Source organism: Lupinus angustifolius, chromosome LG07, assembly GCF_001865875.1.
Source record: "Lupinus angustifolius cultivar Tanjil chromosome LG07, LupAngTanjil_v1.0, whole genome shotgun sequence".
Classification (NCBI taxonomy): Eukaryota; Viridiplantae; Streptophyta; class Magnoliopsida; order Fabales; family Fabaceae; genus Lupinus; species Lupinus angustifolius.
The window spans coordinates 13914051-13935934 of NC_032015.1; the positions used below are offsets into that span (position 1 = coordinate 13914051).

Below are 21884 nucleotides of genomic sequence, written 5' to 3' on the forward strand. Positions count from 1 at the left end.
AGAAAAAAAGACATCTTCAACCTAGTTGGGTAAATGATGTCTTAGTCAAATTTTAAAATATACCAATATTTAATAAAAGATATTACAAGGTATCCAAACCCTATAAATTTAGGACTTTGTCGTGCCAGCCCGATCCTGCAGCCCATTTTAGGAGGCCTAACCCGTTCCCTCTACTAATGGTGGTAGATGGAGTGGTTGAGTGAAGATGATGGGTCAAAGTAGAGTAGCAGCTGAGTTAATACATTTCTCTTTTCACACGACTCATGTTACTTTTAAAACATCAACCATTTGGTGTATTGAAACGCAACGTGGCTAAACAAAGGCCCAAAATAAAACCCACCCAACTTCTTTAAATTAATTTTATATAATTAAAAAACAAAAAAAAAGAGGATTGAAGAAGAAATAACCAAAATACCACACAACAAAAAAGGGTTCCATTTTCCACTACCAGATCCCACCGTTAATTTTCGTCGTCACTGGTGAGTTCTCTTCTTCTTCCTTGAAATTGTTATCGTATGCATCGAATCTGGGCCTAATTTGTATTAGATTTGAGCTTCAAACGTTGTACGGATTGAGATTTGCGTTCAATGCGAACCCTTACATAATCGATTTGTTCCTATTAGAGTTGCAATGAGATTTTACGTTGTTAGGATTTCGTCAATTTTCGCAAAAGCCATGATTTTTTTATATTTGTAAAAGGACGGCCCAGTGTAGGAGGCCTCCGGACAGTGAGGTCTGGGGAGGTAGATTTATGTATTCTTACTCTCACAAGCGAAAACATTGTTCTCAAGATTTGAACTTATGACGACCGGGTCACAAGTAACCTTACCGTTGTGCCGAGACTTACCATCTTGATTTATATTTTGCAATTTTATGTGTAAAATTATTGTGCTAAAACCTTGATATTATTTAAATTGAAAATTTTTATGGGTTTAATATTTTTATTTTTAGTGTTTTTTGGTTATATCTGATTTGGGTTGAGCTAGCTTAGTGGTGACTTGATGAGTGCTGTATATTGGAAGGTATTGTTTTATTGTGTTTTGCATATTTTGTGTGTAAACAATATAAATAAAAAATAGAGTTGTATTGCACTATTTATGTGGGTTTTGGCATGGCCTAATTACTTATTAGTATTTTGATTGGTTGCTTTGTAATTCATTATAGGGTCTGATTATGACTATTGCAAGCATAATTTTGAGTTTTCCTTCATACACTCACATGTGTTAGATTGAAAGTTTTGGGAACACCTGTTGTAGAAAACATGGTAAAATCTCACCTTAGTTGGGTAGATGTATGCAACCTTACCCTCGTAAGCGAATGTGTTGTTTCTAGGGTTTGAAACTTCGTATCAATTACCTCCATGTCACAAGGTAAGCAACCTTAGTGTTGCATTTTAAAAAGAGGTGCAACAAGAGGACCTCCTAGGAGGACACCTTCCTAGTAATACTCTCGCCCAAACATGCTTTTTTGCGGAGTTCTAATGGGATCTGATGTATTAGTACCAGTAGTCTGGTATGATCGCACCTGGTAGAAGCCCAATAAATTAGAGGTATAGATAGACTATAAAAATTATTGGCAAATTCATTAAAACAGGTTTACAGCTGTCTGGAAGAACTTATATATAGCCTATTTGGGCTTTACGGGAACAAATTATGAAAATAATTTATAAAAATTGCTTACAGCCACCCTATAAGCTCTTTTTAGCTTAATTTAAAAAATCTTATTTGATAAGTGCTTTATTAAGCTGTGTGTTTTACTCAAATGAACCCTTAGACTAAATGTTTTGTCTACGGACATGATTAACAATAGAAGATTATGACGTTGTTTGATTCATGTAGCAAACTCTACCTAGTAGGAAAAGGCCTAATTGTTGTTAGTCTTTGTCGTTGTCATTGTTGTTGTTTTCATATGCTCAAATTTTATTGGTTAACCTTACAGTTATTATCCAGTTGCTCTAAGCTTTATTTTTTTTCACGATATCTAGTTATAAACAATTTGATTAACACTAACTCAAGTTGTTTTGTTGTAAACTTGAAATGACTGACAGGCAAGCATGAGGGGCATTCTTTCTTTGAAGAGGACAGCCTTGGTTCAGCAACATAGTGAGAAGTTGGGAATTGGTTTCAGATTATTTAGCACTCAGGGTGCTTCAACTGCTAGTACTCCACAGCCTCCTCCTCCTCCACCACCTCCGGAGAAAACCCATTTTGGTGGTCTTAAGGATGAAGACAGGATTTTTACTAACTTATATGGGTTGCATGATCCATTTCTCAAAGGTGCCGTGAAACGGGGTGATTGGCATCGAACTAAAGATTTGGTTCTTAAGGGCACTGATTGGATTGTGAGTGAAATGAAGAAGTCCGGCCTCCGTGGACGTGGTGGTGCTGGTTTTCCTTCTGGCCTCAAATGGTCATTTATGCCAAAAGTATCTGATGGTCGTCCTTCCTATCTTGTTGTTAATGCTGATGAAAGTGAACCTGGAACTTGCAAAGATAGGGAAATTATGAGGCATGACCCGCATAAATTGCTAGAAGGTTGTTTGATTGCTGGAGTGGGAATGAGGGCTAGTGCTGCTTACATCTACATCAGGGGTGAATACGTAAATGAACGTATCAATCTTGAAAAAGCTAGGCAAGAGGCTTATGCAGCTGGTTTATTGGGTAAGAATGCGTGTGGCTCAGGCTATGATTTTGATGTTCATATCCACTTCGGTGCTGGTGCATATATTTGTGGTGAGGAAACAGCTCTTTTGGAGAGCCTGGAAGGGAAGCAAGGGAAGCCAAGACTAAAGCCGCCTTTCCCAGCTAATGCTGGGTTGTATGGCTGCCCCACTACTGTAACAAATGTTGAAACTGTGGCTGTTTCTCCAACCATTCTAAGGCGTGGCCCTGAATGGTTTGCCAGTTTTGGTAGGAAGAACAATGCAGGGACTAAATTGTTCTGTGTGTCAGGTCATGTGAACAAGCCTTGTACTGTTGAGGAGGAAATGAGTATACCACTGAAGGAGCTGATAGAGAGGCACTGTGGAGGTGTTAGAGGAGGATGGGATAATTTGCTTGCAATAATTCCTGGAGGATCATCTGTTCCACTGCTTCCAAAGCATATATGTGATGATGTTTTGATGGATTATGATGCACTGAAGGCTGTTCAGTCAGGGTTGGGGACTGCAGCTGTGATTGTGATGGATAAGTCTACTGATATTGTCGATGCTATTGCAAGGCTTTCTTACTTCTACAAGCATGAGAGCTGTGGGCAGTGCACACCTTGCAGGGAAGGAACAGGATGGCTTTGGTTGATCATGGAAAGGATGAAAGTTGGGAATGCCAAGCTAGAAGAAATCGATATGCTTCAGGAGGTGACTAAGCAAATTGAAGGGCACACAATCTGTGCATTGGGTGATGCTGCTGCATGGCCTGTGCAGGGTCTTATCAGGCATTTTAGGCCAGAGCTTGAGAGAAGGATTAGAGAACATGCAGAAAGGGAGTTGCTGGAGGCTACTGCTTAGGCTTATACCAAGGTTGTTTCGTAAATTTGCCTCCCTCATTTTTTAATTAATTTTTTATAGAATTTTTATTTGCCACTTGCTTGATTTTATAAATGATTAGGCTTGAAATAGCATATAAACATAAGAGTGAAAGTAGAGGAAATAAATATGTTAACTCTTGGGAGCGAAAACTTAAATTTAAGAGCTGATATGAGCTTGGCATTTGCTGCCGCCTAACCAGCTATAATGGCAGTATATCAATATAGCGATAAACACAGAAAGTTTGTGTCTGACCTCGTTCAAGGGTATGTCTTGTTACATAAGCTAGTCTAAAGAAAATGTCAATGTTTACTACATTTTTTTTGGAAAGTAATTTGATAAAAGGAAATAGTTATTAGTAAAAGTGAAATATGTTCCTGAAACTTACTTCTGCAGTATGTTTTTTACTACCACTTCTTATAACATGAAATTTCAATAACCTATTTTGCCTCTGACATTTCTTTTATGGTTTTTCATATCCTTGGCCAAGGGCTGAGGTTAAGCATTAAATGTTGCTTTATTTTCAACAATTACCTATACTATTCTTGTTAGTGTTAATTAGTAGCATTAAAACTCTTTAATTACAGTATTTCTTTTTTAACTCTTCCATTTCCACTATGCCTTTTATACCCTTTTAAGTTGCTCTTATAGCTTCTTTTTAACAAGAAGGATGTGTTGCTCTACGGTGTTGTTGTTCTTATATTTTCACGAATTCTATTTCATTCATGTTTATATAATCATATGTGATAGTATGTAGGAATATTAAGAAGAAGAAAAAAATAGAAAGACAAAGAGAAAGTGAGCTACATCTCTCTCCCTTCACAAGCAGCCAGCTTCCACGGTAACTCATCACACTTTCATCCTTTGCAAAAGCCATATCCTAGCCATCACCCATTCCTTCCTTCAACAAACAAAACTGCCTCTTTTCTCCCTCTACCCGTACTATCATTCACCTTAAACTAAACCATTTTGACCAACAATTAATGGGATGCGTTCAATGGTCCAACCCCATGATCATTGATATGCCATTTTCCATTCATTTGGTTGAACAACTATGCTGTCCAACACCTATTAAAGAGAATTGGGCAGAGCAAGACTTCCTTCTCGTGGAAAAGAAGCTGTGCAGAAGGGTATAAAAGGCACCATGGAAATGGAAAAGTTAAAAAAGAAATATCGTAATTAGAGAGTTTCAATGCTATTAATTAATACTAACAAAGATATTATAGGAATTGCTGAAAATAGAACAACATTTAATGCTTAACCTCTGAGAATAAGAAAACCCTTCTTTTGTTTAGAGTTCCGAACTTCGATATTATACAAGTTGCTTGTTGAATTTCTTTTTTAGGTCAATGTGGCTAAAATTTGATTTGGATATCTGTTTCTCTTAATTTGTGTGACAATTCATTTAGTTATTTTTGAAATATATTGCTAAAAGAACTATTTTTGTGTGGTATTCTTTAGTAGGATGTGACCTCTATTATCTAGTTTTTTTTAGGATAACATATGAAGAACATTATGATTTCAGTCTTCTGTGCTAGAGTTTATGGACCAGAAAATTTGACCTGAATAATCAAATTGTTGTAGAAGTTGGTATCATTGCTAATTTGCCATTGGGTTAGATTGATTTCATCTAAATGCTTAAACATGAAATAAAGTTGTACTTCAATATTGACAATACTGAAAGTTTTCATCTTAGCAAGGGAAGTTGTTTTAATCATTTATTGTATGAAAGCTATCTTTGGGTTTGAACTGTATTATTAATTTTGGTTTGTGATGAAATTTTGTTACAATGTGTAGGGATTTAACCATACAGGTGGATATCAAGAATTATAATAAGGAAATGTCTCTCATTTTGGAAAGAGGTGGCTCAAGTTTATGTCCAATTTTTTAATGTGTACTTCCATTTGATTATATACTCTAGCAATTATGACTGTTTCGTACTACAGAAACCACCTTGGCAAGTATAAAATGTGTTGGGCATATTTTCATGTAATTTATCAATAATTTCTGGGTTATGTTGTTTATCAATGAATAATGATGGATAATGTCCACTTCATAGCCATGACTTTGATCTAGCATTAAACTGTCCATTTGGATAAAGTTTTATTGAAGAACATCTGATATTGTTTGAAACCATCCTGAATCTGGTTCTATAGAGTCTGTTCATCCTTGTATGGGCTGAGAACTGCTCAAAGTTATTATTCTGGCTCTAACTAAGATTACCGGTTGTTTATCTTTTCTAAGCACCTGTCTTCTTATAGTTCTCAAAATTTGTTAAGTAGGTTCCACCTTTTGTTTCTTCTACCTGTACCTTTTAAAAAGATTGGTAGGTGCTATCATATTGTATAGAGTAAATTATACTAGCACCATATATATATATATATATATATATATATTTATATATTTATAGTATCTCTTTTTTTTACCCTGATACAAACTATCTCAGGTTTATATGTGTACATTGCACTGGGTATACTCTATGAGAGGTGAGTGTAAGAACTGATTTTCCCTAAGGGGAGGTGAGAATAATGTTTTAAATAGGTGAGTAATTAAGTTGAAACTTATTGAGTGTGAGAGTAATAGAAATTTTTTCTATTGTTAATATATGGAGCCCCATAATACTATCATGTGCTATACTGCTATGTATTCTAAACATCAATAAATGACATTTGTCATTATGGGGGTATTACTTATTGAGAAAGAAGACTTGTATGGAGATGAAATCATGTAGAGACAATCAATAAGATCTTGACAACACATTATTTTGATTCTAATTAAATTTAATCTTAAATGATAGCATCGAACATCATAAAATGTAGTTGTTTTCAAAAGTGATGTGTTACATAAGCCTTTATACAAATTTTTCTCTTAGGTATTTAAATTAAATGGTCACATGGAATGCATGACATGGGATTGGCACACATTGTTCGACCAAAGATGATGCCTCCAGAATAATTAATAAACTCAAGTTGTAAGATAAAAAATGGAAATTGGTCTTGCATATTCTTGAGATGTTCACCATGCATTCTGTTTAAAATAATGCCCAAATAAGAATGAATGAAGATGCTATGAGGATCCTCCACTCCCAAATTTAGTTGCTGTAATTAACCATTTTTCTTGTATGTGGTAATTCCTTTATTTTCATTTGGATGTTAACCCCATGACCCCTAGTCACTACCAAAACAACAACCAACCTTAAACATTTTTGTTTATACCTTTTCTGCTATTTTTTGGACATCTTTTACATGAACATCAATGAAGTAACTTGCATATGTAATTTCCACATTTTTCCTTACATAAACCTTAACACAATAATTGAATACTTTAGCTTCAAAAACACATGTTCATCATACTATATTTCTTATTCTAACCTTGTTCTTCTTTCAAGATGCATGAGATTTCTCAAAAACTGAACAGGGTAAGACAAATTGCTCACACTTTCCAATTCCTCCAATAAACTAATCTCTTGGAATTACTTGGTTAGACACAATAGCTGTCTTCTCCTTCAGTTCTTGTTCAAGCACTTCTATTGAATCTGAAACTTCAGCCTTGTATACATAGAACTTTGTAACAAACATGAAGAATATGAAGTTTAGGAAGTTAAGTATTGCCAAAAGTGCATAGTAGTAATCAAGATGAGAAGCATTGAGATTGTTCAAAATCCACCCTTGATGACCATGTTTCATAGTGATGTGTGAAACTGTTGAGAGCAGAAAAGTGCTTAAAAAGTTTCCAATGCCTAATGTAGTCATTGAATATGAAGTCCCTAGGCTCTTCATGCTTTCTGGGGCTTGGTCATAGAAGAATTCAACTTTTGCAATCTCTACAAATGCATCAGCAGTTCCCATAAGTATATACTGTGGAAGCAAAATGAATATGCTCAAAGGGACTAGTCCTCCATTTTCTACTACCCCGTGTTCTTTTGCCACACTAAGCCTATACCTTTCAGTAAAAGATGCAATTATCATTATCACTATGTGGAATATGAGTCCAATTCCCATTCTTTGAATAAGGGTAACCCCTCTTGGGTTCTTAGTCAATCTTTGCATAATCTTCACAAAGAAACTGTCATAGAGCACAACACAGATAAGCATGGATAGAGTTACAAATGCACCCAAACTTGCTGGGGGAATATTGAAGCTTCCAATGCTTCTATCAAGTGTAGCTCCTTGCTTCACAAAGAGGGTGCTTATTTGAGCAACCATTGTACTAGGAACAAGTGTAACAACCAAGATCGGTATCATCCTTAGCATTTGTTTAGTTTCTTCTACTTGAGTAACTGGACATAGCATCCATTTACTACTTGAACCAGTATTGACACTGGCCTTGCTAAGGAACCTACATATGCATTTATAAGCACATTAACAAAATTATATTCACATCAAGTGGATAAAAAAATCGTCACTTGGTAACGCCTTAGATTACCACAGTTACAAAACTATTGCCTATAATAAAGAGAACAGTTTTTCTAAATTTGGGAACGGTTTCTAACTGTTGTTGTAAATAAAGAATGTTGTAGTGAAGCTTCCAACTAGCAAGGTCTGGGGAGGACGGATGTAAGAGTTTTACCCCAAAAAGTAAAAAGACTATTTCCATGATTTTAACTCACCAAACATATAAGAAAGCGAGATAGAATTTATACCTCAATGTTGGAGTTGGGTCAATTCTGAATTTTCCTTTCTTAGCATACTCTTCCAACTCAAGCTCATATAGTTCTTTAGAATCAGTAGGAACAGGCACCTTCCATTTCCTTAAAGCTGCAACTATGACCTGAGCCATTTTAGTAAAAGGACTCCCTGTGGGAAACTTGTGTCTATAAAAGGGTGTGCCTACTAAGAATATAATGATTGAGATTGCAAGGCCTAGAGTTGGAAGAGCATAGCCTAGAGTCCACCCTACATTATCTTGAATATAGACAAGAACAGTGTTTGCAAAAAGTGTCCCAATAAAGATGCTGAAAAACCACCAATTGAAGAATGAGAGTTTATGGCTCTTTTCTTTGGGGTCAAAATCATCAAACTGGTCAGCACCAATGGTTGAAATGTTGGGCTTGGTTCCACCTGTTCCTACTGCTAGAGTGTAAAGTGCACCATAGAACACAGCAAGATGAAGTGTGGAGGCTTTTTTGCACTTTGTCACATCAGCTTCTAGGCATTGAGGTGGCTTTAGGCTGGGAAGGGAAACTGATAATGTGAGTAGAAACATACCCTGCAATGCCAATACACATGATTCATTGAACCAACATTAACAAAGCTTCAAGAAGTTAACTTTTATCAAACACTAACTATTTGTAACCATTGTTTTAAATTGCGGATCGCATTACTTGTTTACAATATTACAGTTGCAGTGATCGTCACAATCGAATCACACCACAATTGCGGAGTGACATTGATCACAATGGTGCAATTACTACAACACAATTTCATTAGGGATTATAAATGAAAGCCGAACTCACGGTACCCGTCTAAACCAAACTCGAATTTAACAGGAACCTGATGTAACTGAATTTGGGTTTGGGTTCATTATAGTTGATACTCTACCCGAACCTTCCCCAAACCCAATTAATATATGTTAAATTATAAAAGTAACATAAATTCATATATAAAACCTGTAGAAATTTGACACATAAGTAGAACCTATATATATATATAAATATATGTTTCAGGTGGGTTGTCATTGGGTTCGGGTTACACAAAATCCGATTGATTTGGGGATTATAACATTATTTTTAACCTTGCTTAATTCAGATTCTGGTTTTGGATTTCGTATTTTGGATTTCGGGTTCAAAGTTGGATAAATACAAACCCGACCCTCATCTGTCATGTTGCTATTCCTAAACTTCATCGAACAGTATCAAATTTAAAAATATTATTTTAATCACAGAAATTTACATTACAATAACCACAATTATCATAATTACAATCATGATCATAATTATAATAACCGTAATCACTATTGCAACCATAACCAAATTTTAAAAAGTGTTTCTAACTACATGTTTGAAATTTGTTTAAAAAGGATAGAATCCATATAGAAGGAATTTTGTATTTGTTTAATGGTGGCTATTATGTACCGAAATTATTTTTAGAACAAAATTAAGAGAGCAATTCTTGATCCAAGTAACATAGCTGGGGAAAATTATTGCAGCCAAGTTTAATACACTTTTTAATATATTGCTTGCAATACACTTTCGCTCACTGGGTCAAGTCTCAGTTTCTTTGAAATATGATATTGTTTATCTCAATTCTAATGGCTTAAAATAAGAAATTAAAAAGAATATTTTTTGGGATTTTTAATGTGTGATCAAAAGGGTAATTTTTAGCAATACAAAGGAATTTTTCGTTGAAAAGTGGTAGATTATAATTTTGAGAACTGCTATATTTATTTAATTTTCTCACTAAAACTTGACTTTTTTATTTATTACTAAAAATATGACATTGGTGCACATTAAAAAACAAACTTAGTTTTAGTAGGAAATAATACATTTGAGGAATAAATAGATTTATGTATTTAGTTTTACAATAATAATATTAATAAAAACCTTCAAATTACAATTATTTTTATGCGAAAAAGTTCTATAGAAAAACAAATAGCCATTTTAGAATTTCAAGGCTTATTTAATAGTCATTTTATTTGGAGGACCAAATTAATATTTTACTAATTTATTAATTGCGTGATGACATTCATGAATGAAAGCAATTTTAGGAATTATCTATCCTCCATATGTTACTTTTAACATCAAAACTCAAAATTTTTATATTTTAAATTTAATAAATCATTGATATTATTTAATAATATTCAAATTGGAACTTTTGAATATTGACTAAAAGAAAAAGATAATGAAAAGACTTTCTTGTGTCAAACAAAAATGAAGTGACTATGGTGAAACCAACATTAATGTTCTTTTCCTCTGACCATATAATCTTAGCTTTGACTATAAATAGGAGTGTTCCAAGTCATTAAAGGACACACCAAATACTTAGCTTAGTACATATTCTCTCTTCTTGTTCTCTTGTTCTAATATTGTGAGGAATATTTGAGTGTTTGAGAAATAATTGAGGAGAGTAAAATTAGGTGTACTTGGATTTTGGGAAGTGAGTGAAACACTTGTAATTTTTTTTATCGTAGTGAAATATTCTTGTTGCTCTTCAATAGTGGACATAGGCAAATTGCTGAACCACATTAAATTCTCGGTGTCATTTTCTCTATGAGTCTTTCGCTCCAACAAACTGGTATCAAAGCTGATGGTTCAGCTTGGACATGGTGGACTTAAGATGGGGCAGATTGGAAAGTGTGTGGTACCCACACTTGAGGGGGAGATTGTTGAGTTTATTCAAGTGTGAAGTCCTAAATTGGATATGCAAGGAGGAGTGAAAAAATTTATAAGTAGGAATGACCTATGAAACTAATGCCTTAAGGTTTTGGTTCAAGATGTGGTGTCTCACATGTGGCTCTTCCCATACCCTGGTAACAATGGAACTCCCTGGTGGTTGGAGGCTCCCCGGTCGCAGTCTGGTCTAACAAGTGGTATCAGAACTTGTAGAGCTCTTGCATGCTAAGTCGTACAATCTAAAAGAAAATTCTTAGTATACTCTATGTTCGCATCATTGTTTGATCTTGCACACTAGAAAAGAATTATTCTTGTTACTAGAAAAGTATAGTAGTGTGAAAGTGTATGTCTAGGAAAGTTCTGTCATAAGAAAGACCCGATATTTAAGTGTGTCTGTTAAGACCCACCTCTCTTTCCTGGGAATTTTCCTGGTGTATATTCATGGACTACAACATTGTTCTAGTGTACGGTTATCATGGCGTGTGCTAAATTTGATTTGGAGAAATTTAATGGAGGAAATGATTTCAACCTCTGGCAATTGAAGATGAAAGCTCTGCTAGTTCATCAAGGCTTGAGCAAAGCCTTGGAAGGTAGAAACAAGCTACCATAGAGTCTGATCGATGACGAGAATGATGAAACATTGGAAAAGCTTATAGTGCAATTTTGTTGTGTTTGAGAGATGAAGTTTTGCGGGAAATGTTAGATGAAACTACAGCTGCTTCATTATATTTGAAGTTGGGAAGCCTGTACATGACGAAGTCATTTACCAACATGCTGTATTTGAAGAAAAGAATATATACTCTTCAAATGCAGGAAGGAAAGCCCATAAAAGATCATTTGGTTGATTTTAACAAAATTATTCTTGATCTAAAGAATATCGATATTAAAATTGAAGATGAAGACCAAACAATTCTTCTACTATATTTCCTTCCAAGTTCTTACGAGCACTTCATCAACACCATGATGTATGGTCGAGAAGATCTGACCTTGGATGAAGTAAAGGCGGCATTGCACTCGAAAGAACTAAAGAAAAGAGTATCAGATTCAAGATCTAAAGCCTCAGGTGAAAGTCTCTTTGCTAGAGGAAGAATAGATAGACGAAATGAATTTGGTGAAATAGGGAAATCTAGGTCGAAGTCTAAAGCGAAACCTAGAAAGTATAAATGTTTTCACTGTCACAAGGAGGGGCATATAAGAAAGAATTGCCCAGAGCCCAAAGGCAAGGAAAATATTTATGAATATGGAGATGCAGCTGTAGCAAATGGCTATGATAATGTAGATGCATTAATAGTCTCAGAGCATGACTCAAAAGATGAATGAATACTTGATTCTGGATGCTCGTATTACATGTGTCCCATTAAGGGTTGGTTTTCCACTTACCAACCCTTATATGGGGGCAAGGTCCTTATGGGAAATAATGCTCCCTACAAGGTCATTAGCATCGATACAATTAGAATCAAGATGTTCGACAGAATGGTAAGGATGTTGCGAGATGCATGACATGTTTCAGAATTAAATAAAAATATGATTTCCTTAGGAACGCTAGATTCAAAAGTTTATAGATACAAAGGTGAAGGTGGAGCTATAAGAATATCTAAAGGCGATATGGTTGTAATGAAAGGAAAGAAAGAGAATAGTCTCTATATGTTACAAGAAAACACAATCACGAGTGTTTTACTATCTCCTCAATATCTGATTATGATGTCACCAAACTATAGCATCTGAGAATGGATCATGTTAGTGAAAGAGGTCTAGCCGAGTTGGCCAAACAAGGATTACTGTATGGTCATGTTTGTGAACACTGTGTTTTTGGAAAGCAGTGTCAGATAAAATTCAATATTGCAGTTCATTGAATAAGAGACATGTTGGATCATGTACATTCTGACTTGTGGGGTCCTCCCCAAGTACTTTCTCATGGTGGTGGCAGATACATGTTAACATTTAATTGATGATTATTCAAGGAAGGTGTGGATCTTCATTTTGAAACATAAAAGTGCAGCATTTGTCAAGTTCAAACAATGAAAAACCTTGATCGAAAAACAAACTGAGAGAACGATCAAGAGACTGAGAACTGACAATGGTCTAGAATTCTGCGGTGGGAATTCAGAAATTTTTGCATGGATCACGGTATTGTCAGGTATTATACCGTGAGCCACACTCCACAACAAATAGACTTGTAGAACGAATGAACAGAACCTTACTTGAAAGGACAAGATGTATATTGTCAAATGTTTGATTGCCAAAATAATTTTAGGCGGAAACTGCCAATATAACTTGTTACTTAATCAACAGATGTCCATCAATGACCATTAGTTTCAAAACTTCAGAAGAGATATGGCCGGGTATTCCGGCAAATTATGAAAATTTGAGGATATTTGGTTGTCCTGCATATACTCATAACTAAGAAGGAAAAATCAGCAAGAGCATTGAAATATATTTTTCTTGGATATCCTGATGGTGTGAAAGGATATAAGTTATGGTGACCAAAGAAAAAAAGTTCATTATTAGTAGAGATGTTACTTTTTATGAATCTGAAATGCTAAAGCCTCATACATATTCATCAAATGAAAATGAAGATCCTAATATCTTGGAGAAGGTGGAGTTTGAGGGGGAGCCAACAAAAGAAAAAAATACTTGATCAAGAAGAAGAAGTCCATGATGTATGTATTGATACTGATATCTCCTAATTGCAGCATTAACATTTGGCTAGGGTTAAACAAAGGAGACATATAAAACCTGCAGATATATATGGCTATGCTGATCTAGTGTCATACGCTCTAAATGTTGCTGATAATATCAGCAATTGTGAACCACAATCATATGAAGAAGCTATTAACAACAAATAAGCTTCCAAATGGATTTTTGCCTTGATAGAGGAAATTGAGTCTCTTCATAAGAATCATACTTGGGTTCTTGTGAAGTGGTCGAACGCTTAAAAGATTGTTGGATATAAATGAGTGTTTAAGAAGAAGGAAGAAATCCTTGGAGTTGAAGATGCAAGATTCAAGGCGCGATTAGTGGCCAAAGGTTTTGCACAAAGAGAAGACATTGATTTCAATGAAGTTTTCTCTCTTATAGTAAAATATAGCTCTATTTGCGTCCTACTTGTCGTTGTAGCTCAATTTGATCTAGAACTTGGGCAACTAGATGTCAAAACGAAAATTCTTACATGGTGAGTTGGAGGAACAAATCTACAAAAAACAACTTGAAGGATTTGAAGTTCATGGGATGAAAGATCATATTTTCTTGCTGAAGAAATCTTTATATGGCCTAAAACAATCTTCCATACAATGGTATCGACGATTTGACACATTCATGCTTGAAAAGGGCTATTCCATAAGTGAACATGATAGTTGCATCTACTAAAATAAGCTTGCAGATAAGTCATTCATATATTTGTTTTTATAGGTTGATGACATGTTGATCGCATGCAAGAATATGTCAGAAATTAGAAACTTGAAAGCTCAATTGAGCTCAGAGTTTGAAATGAAGGACTTAGGAGCTGGAAAGAAAATTATGGGAATGGAGATTCAGAGGGATAGAAAAGAGGGGACACTCATTCTGTCACAAAAGTACATTGAGAAGGTATTGGAACACTTTGACATACAAAATGCTAAACCAATCACTACTCCATTGGCGACTCATTTTAAAATTTCAATGATCTTGTGTCCATAAACTGAGAATGAAAAAGAGGAGATATAAAGTGTACCTTATGCTAGTACGGTTGACAGTCTCATGTATGTCATTGTATGCATTAGATCAGATATTACACATGCAGTAAGTGCGATAAGCACATATATGACAAGTTCTAGTAAAGTTCAATGGAAAGTTGTGAAGTGGATTATGCGCTACCTGAAAGATACCTCCAATATAAGGCTTTTATATGGAAAAGTCAAACATGTTGGAGGCAAGATCATCAGATACATTGACTTGGATTATGCCGGAGATTTTGATAAGCGAAGACCGCTCACCGAATATGTCTTTACACTGTGTGGTTGTACCATCAATTGGAAAGCAACACTACAATCAATTGTTGCTTTGTCTACAACTAAAGCGAAGTACATTGCAGTAACATAAGCTGTAAAGGAAACCATCTGGGAGAATGGACTAATTGAAGAGTTGGATATACAACTCGAAGAAACAATTATCTACTACGATAGTCAAAGTGCTATACATCTGACAAAGAGTCCAATGTATTATGAAAGAACTAAACATATTGATGTTTGGATGCACTTTATCAGAGATATCGTGGAGAAAAGAATTGTGACAATGGAGAAAATACCCATTGCAAATAATCCGACGGACATGATGATGAAGTCAGTTCCAACTACCAAGTCCAGACAAGGTGGAGATTTATTGAATATTAGTTAAAAGAAAAAAGATAATGAAAAAACTTTCTTGAGCCAATAAAAAAGGAAGTGGTTATGGTTAAATCAACATTAATGTTATTTTCGTTTGGGCCACATAATCTTCAAGAACTTTGACTATATATAGGAGTGCTCCAAGCCATTGTAAGACATATCAAATACTTAGCTTAGTGCATATTCTCTCTTCTTTTTCTCTTATTCTAATATTGTGAGAAATATTTGAATGTTTGAGAAATACTTGAGTGAGAGTGAAATTGAGTGTACTTGAGTTTTGGGAAGTGAGTAAAACAATTGTATTTCTTTTTATCATAGTGAAATATTCTTGTTGCTCTTCAGCCGTGAACGTATGCAATTTGCTGAACCACATAAAATTCTCGGTGTCATTTTCTCTATTACATTTTCTCCATTATATTTTCTTCATGGATCTTCCGCTACAACATGAACTTAATTTATATCTTTTAATTTTTATATTTTATTTAATAATAAAAATAATAATATTTAAGTTGAGATTTGCTAATCTTTTATTTTACTCCTAACTTGACTTGAAAGTTGGAACAATGAAGTTCAATGTGATAAAAAAATGAAATTAAGAATATGAGTATATGACATGACTTATTTTCAATGTAATTAGTTTTGCAAAAAAGAGACTGGAAAGTAATTCAATTATGAGTTAAAAAGTATGTGATTATTTAAGTTCAGTTCTAAATAATGTAGTAAATTCAAAGTTTGAGTTTATATTAATTTTAAATAAATTATGCAATGCTAGTATTTTCTAATTGATAACGGAGAAGCAATGTTATGTACTTTCTGTGTATCTTTTTTATATTATGAATTTATCGTTCATTGTTTATATATATATATATATATATATATATACTTTCTGTGTATCTTTTTTATATTATGAATTTATCGTTCATTGTTTATATATATATATATTTTATGATTTGTGAGATTTGAGAGGAAAATGAGCTTGAAATTCTCTGTTAAGTGGATACTCTTGTCCTAGTATTATTTTATGTTATTCTCAAACAAGCTTTGTGTATATAGTATATCATCAATCATATTATAACTTATAATTTTGAAGCTAAAGTTATGAGTTTGTTGTTAAATACCTATAGTTATATAGCTAAATTATTTAATGAGTTGTTTGAAAATTTAGTTGACTTAACTAGTCATTCAATTAAATTTTAAGAAAGCATTGGGAAATAATTATTGACAACTCTATGGAATGGAAAAATGGTATCAGTTAAAATTGGATACCCACAAAAATAACTTAGGAATAAAAATGAGTATCATATTACCTACCTTGTAGATACCCACATATATATTTTAATTACATATTTCATATATTTTATACTTTTTTTATTATTTAATATTATATTTTGTCTATTTTATTATTATTTCATAATAAATTTTAGTGATGGAACTATAATTATAAAATTATCATATACATATCATATTATCCAAGTAGTAATTATTTTTATATATTAATTATTATAAAATGTATAAAAATATAATTAAAATTGAAAATTATTGGGTATTAGTAGATATGCAAATAGTACAAGTATAAATACAAGTATACACTATCTATGCAGACTATGCTCACGCCGTCTCGATCCTTACACCAAAAGCTATCTTATGTAGATTTTGAAAAACTAATATTCTAGGAAACCCCATTTTAATTATCACCTTAACATAATATATACAACTCAAAAATAATTATTGAATGTGTTGATTATATTATTAGTTTAAAATAATTTACACTAATAATATCTCTACAAACTTTCTCAGAAAATTCAAATATCTCTACAAACTTTTTATAGTGTGTGCCATGACGCACATGCTAAAATATCATTAAAAACATATCTTTATGAAAAAAACAAAGTGTCTCATATTTAAAAAATGATAAACCTATAATTCTTCAATGAAACTTCGCTGTTATAGTTCGTTAACATGTGTCTTATATTGCTAAAGATGTTCTTTTGCATCCATAATGCAATTACTCTAATCTTTTCTCAAAGATTGATGTTTTATCATGCAACTTTTCTTTGACATGTCTTGATGTTTTAGAAACTTAATATTTAAATATTTTTTATTCAATTATACCTTTATTTATTTTATCTAATATATTATTTCCAATTTAGTCCTTCATATCTCAGTATTAATCTTATAATTAATATATTATTCTCTTTTGAATTTTAATACACATAGATAAATTTTTTATAGAAACTTTATGTATAATATATAATATAAAATGATGAATATGATTCGGTTATGATTTAATGTATATTTAGTGGGAATATACCAAAAATTTAAATCACATAATTATTTCTTAATGTGTTTTTTCAAAACATTAATAGGTTTTAATAAGTTTAAGGATGGAGTTGAAAATCAGGCAATACATTATGAAGTCCTATCTCGGTTGTCTGTACACAATTGGTGGTTGCAAAATTCAATTGTGAGCATTTATTAGAAAGAAAAATGTCATTAAATCCTATCTAATTTATCTGTTCACTATTGGTGTTGGTTGAAGAAACATTTATTAGAAAACCTCCGAGGGAAAGTCAGAGTAGTAGTTGCTCCTTTTTTTTATTAATGAGACTTCTCTTCAATATTGAAGAAAGAAATGGTATCAAAAAATAAAGAAAAAGTCATATGCAATTACACTTATATTTTTATATCTATTATAAAAAGATAATTTTATCATTAAAATTAAAGAGAAAAATAATAATTCCCTCTGCATTAATAGAGAATAGTCTGACCTGATTTTTATAATATACTTTTGTGTTGTTTCATGAAGATTAGAAAGAGAAGTAAATGTGATAATTTTAATTTAATGTGTCTAAAATTAGGTGCACCAAAAAGATCTTCATAAATATTTATCACCCATGTTCTCTCTACGTATTTAGTAACAGACTAAATTAAAGTGCTTAGAAATTTAAAATGAGTCCTATAAAAAGGACAAAAATCAATATGAAGATGATCTTACAAAAAGGACCTGAAGGAATGTAGTAAATGCAATGGTTTTTTAGGTACTAAATAAATGAGAAGATCATTTTCAAAAATAAAATAAATATGATACCATATAGTCTCTCTGTTTTTTATTGTAAGACCCTTTAACCAAATTACACATACTAATAAGCAGAGAGTGAAGACTCATATTCAATAATGGAGAGATAGTTAAACAAAAAAAATACACAAATTAAAATGAATTTTATATTCTTATTAGTTAAATTTAGATTACAGTTTTACCATTAAAACTAAAAAAAAAAGAACTTACTTTTCTATTACTTGGGATGAGTCTCACTCTGCCTAGTTTTTTTAAATAACATTATAATTATACAATCTTAAGTCTCCTTCAAAAATCTAAAAAATATTATTTTTTCTCATTGATGAACAGAATAAAATTAAGAGAAAAAACAATCTATGTTCGTTAGAAAATTTAAAGACATTCAAAAAAGGACAACTCGAACCAATATAATGATAATATATCTCGATAACTAGGTTACTCGTTGTTGGTATATGAAAGATTAGTTGCTTCTTTACACAAATAATGATGTTATTAGTATAAAAACTGTAGTTGTTAATCTTCTATACTATGATATTTCAATATTTTCAAAAAGGATTAGAGAGAGAGAGTTAAAATGTGAGAGAAAGGCATAATATACCAATAGATAAATGATGGAGGCAACAACAAAAGTCCAATATCTACCAAGGTGAGCATCAGCAACATAGGCACCTATTATGGGAGTTAACCAAATGGTACCAGCCCAATTTGTGACATTGTTTGATGAAGTGATTGTACCTTGGTGAAGCTTCTTTGTCAAATATAGTATCAAATTTGATGATATCCCATAATATGCCATTCTTTCAAATATCTCATACACTGCATTGCAACATGAAAGCATTCTACCAAATCAATAGGCAGATTTTAGGTACATACTGTGTTCTAAACTGCAATTGTGTTACATTACGTTTATTGAAATACATCCGATAAGACCATAATTACTATTACTATGTCGTAATTGAGACTTCTAAAATCATAATATTACAACACAATTATAATTATGGAGTGTAGTTTAAAACTATATTGTTACATCCTAAGGAAGGATTCCATATTTGATTTATGCATGAAAATGTGCCTATTTGGATGAAAATAGTCCCTTCACATTATTTTCTTATAACAAAATCATAATCACAAGCCAATATATTTTATGTGTACGACTTTCTTCTAAACTACTTGATGTTACTCAATACACTTTTGCTCGTTCATGCCTATTACTAGAAAGAGGTTAAAAAATGGAGCAAGTTACAAAACCTACTTCTCAACTACGTGTTATAGATGATGAAGAGAGCTGCAAAAGTAGCTGAAGTTTAGGTACCAAGTTAATTAAATATAGACAAAAAGCATGTATGTCGCTTTGTGTATATAGTTTTGAAAACACATGAGCTTATGCTAAGAAGCAAACATGGCTAAGGTTGAAATCTCACACTAAGATATATTTACTCATTCGAACATAAATCTTTTATCCCAAATCTTGTTATCGCTCAATGATAATGAAGCAAAAACATAAAAAATAAAAAATATTTAAATTTTTTAATTCACATGATATGTTTTCGCGAGACAATATTTGTCATATTCTACTTATTCATTTTAAGAACAAATTTATCTTTAATATTATCTTCTTTTTTCAGAGTTACCCATTATCAAAACATCATACTTCCAAGGTTTGAGGAAATTAGTTATGAATTGAAACATGTGAAAACGACAATATAGAAAGATGGAGAGAGAATGGTTAATTACCAACAAGAAAGGAACAAGCTTTCCAACCACCTCTTTTGGATTTGAGAACAGGTTTCCCTTTAAGATCCACACTTCCATCTTGTGTGTAGTCACTCATCACTACCCTCCCCTCTTCCATTGGTTCAATAATCTTTAGTGAAATCTCACTCTCTTTTATTCTTTGAATTTTTTGAGAGAGAAGAAAAGAGGTAGCATACACACAAGTGTTTTTTTCTCCTCAAAGAGTATTGTGTGCTAATATGCACTTTGCTTTAATTTAAAGTGAAACATGTGACCATAACTCCATAATGGCCCAGCCTTTATAGAGGACCTCATTCACCTATGTCTTTTTCATCTCTAGCGAATAAATAAATTAGCCAAAAAAGATATTTGTAGTTTCTACTTAATATGACAGAATTAGAGATATGCATGAGTAGTGTAATGTTAAATCCTTCAAATATTTTAGTCTAAATTATTTAACAGTTAATACTAAATAAAAGAAGTATTAAATTCAGTATATTGGAAATATAAAAAATGTTCAATTCATTCTTAATTTAGAAATAGAAATACTTTTAGGTTAAAATTTCAAAATATCTTAAATTATTAGTAAAATATATACTCCTTATGTCATTTATGTCATGTTAGTTTAACGTAGATATCAGTTTATGAATTAATAGAAATATGTTATTTACAATTTATTAATAAAGCCATTCTCCTATGGATTTCATCTTATTCTCCATCTCTCTATTTTAATTCAGAATCTCTTTATTTCCTTAACAAATTGAAATAACCGCAACCTCTATGATGGTAAAATACTAAAATTAATTTTGTTTGAAAAAATTGTTGACCATCAAACAGAAAAAACATACAAAAAAATAGAGAAAAATGGAGAGAGTTTCCACACGACATTTTTTAATCATTTATTATTTGTTTATTTTTTATCATCAATTCCCCTCTTTTTATATTACTCTTATTTTTTATCAGCAAAAGTTTTTATTGATGGAGTACAAGAGGTCTCGGAGAGGTTAATTTGATGCAATGCATAGGATTCATGCACGAATAGAAATAGGACACCTTGACATTTTCCTTAGCAGGATACACTTATTTCCCAATTTTATCAAATAATTAACTACCGGCTGCATTAATGGTCTTGTTTATAGACTATACAACTATTGACACTTGAAAATTGAAATATATAATAACAATAATTAAGCCTTATTTTTATTGGATTGCGTTAATTACCCAAACAAAATTATAATGTTTAAATCATAATTATGTTTGTTAATATTTAAGTCTTTCTTTATTTGTTTACTTATAATTTGTTCTTAGCCTTCTTTTGTCTTTAGTAAGTGGATAACTATTCCCTTTGTTTACTCTCTTACTTGGGTACAATAGAAGGTAGTCAAATTTTATTTCAAACATTCAGTTCTCGTCCATTCTTATATATTGCATTTACTCATTAAACACTCAAAGAAATAGAAATTCCTTTTGATGTGAACAAGAAATAGAAGGGTGTAAACAACCCGAAAGAAAATAAGAGCCACAAAGAAATATTCTTGATGCTTATTATTGATTGAAAAATGAATAATTTGGGTTACAAAAGAAGAGTCTCTCTACAAATATATATACAATCAGAAGACTAACATCTAAAACACCTAAAGCCAAAATAGAAAGCCTAACAACTTAACTTATTGACTAACATGACTAACACACTTAACACATGTTTAATATGCCTAAAACAGAAGAGTGAATGACTAACTTCTGAATTGCAAGCATTACACATAACAACCTCACAATCTCTAGGTCTAATGGACTTATGACTTAGATAACTAAGGCTGCATAGACTAGGAGAACCCAAATGCATGAAATAACTTTGGCCAA

At 32.5% G+C, this 21884-nt stretch overlaps 2 protein-coding genes across 2 annotated transcripts; one reads left to right on the forward strand and one right to left on the reverse strand.

The window, feature by feature from the left end:
* LOC109352426 (NADH dehydrogenase [ubiquinone] flavoprotein 1, mitochondrial) lies at positions 347–5659 on the forward strand. The gene is made up of 3 exons (XM_019594410.1): positions 347–479; positions 2048–3517; positions 5321–5659. The coding sequence occupies exon 2, from the start codon at positions 2054–2056 to the stop codon at positions 3503–3505; it is 1452 nt and encodes a 483-aa protein (XP_019449955.1). The 5' UTR covers positions 347–479; positions 2048–2053; the 3' UTR covers positions 3506–3517; positions 5321–5659.
* On the reverse strand, positions 6770–20280 carry LOC109352428 (protein NRT1/ PTR FAMILY 5.2-like). Its single transcript, XM_019594411.1, has 4 exons — positions 20025–20280; positions 18889–19106; positions 8166–8731; positions 6770–7861 (listed from the first exon to the last, which is right to left on the reverse strand). Exons 1-4 carry the CDS (start codon positions 20140–20142, stop codon positions 6982–6984), a joined length of 1782 nt encoding a protein of 593 aa, XP_019449956.1. The 5' UTR covers positions 20143–20280; the 3' UTR covers positions 6770–6981.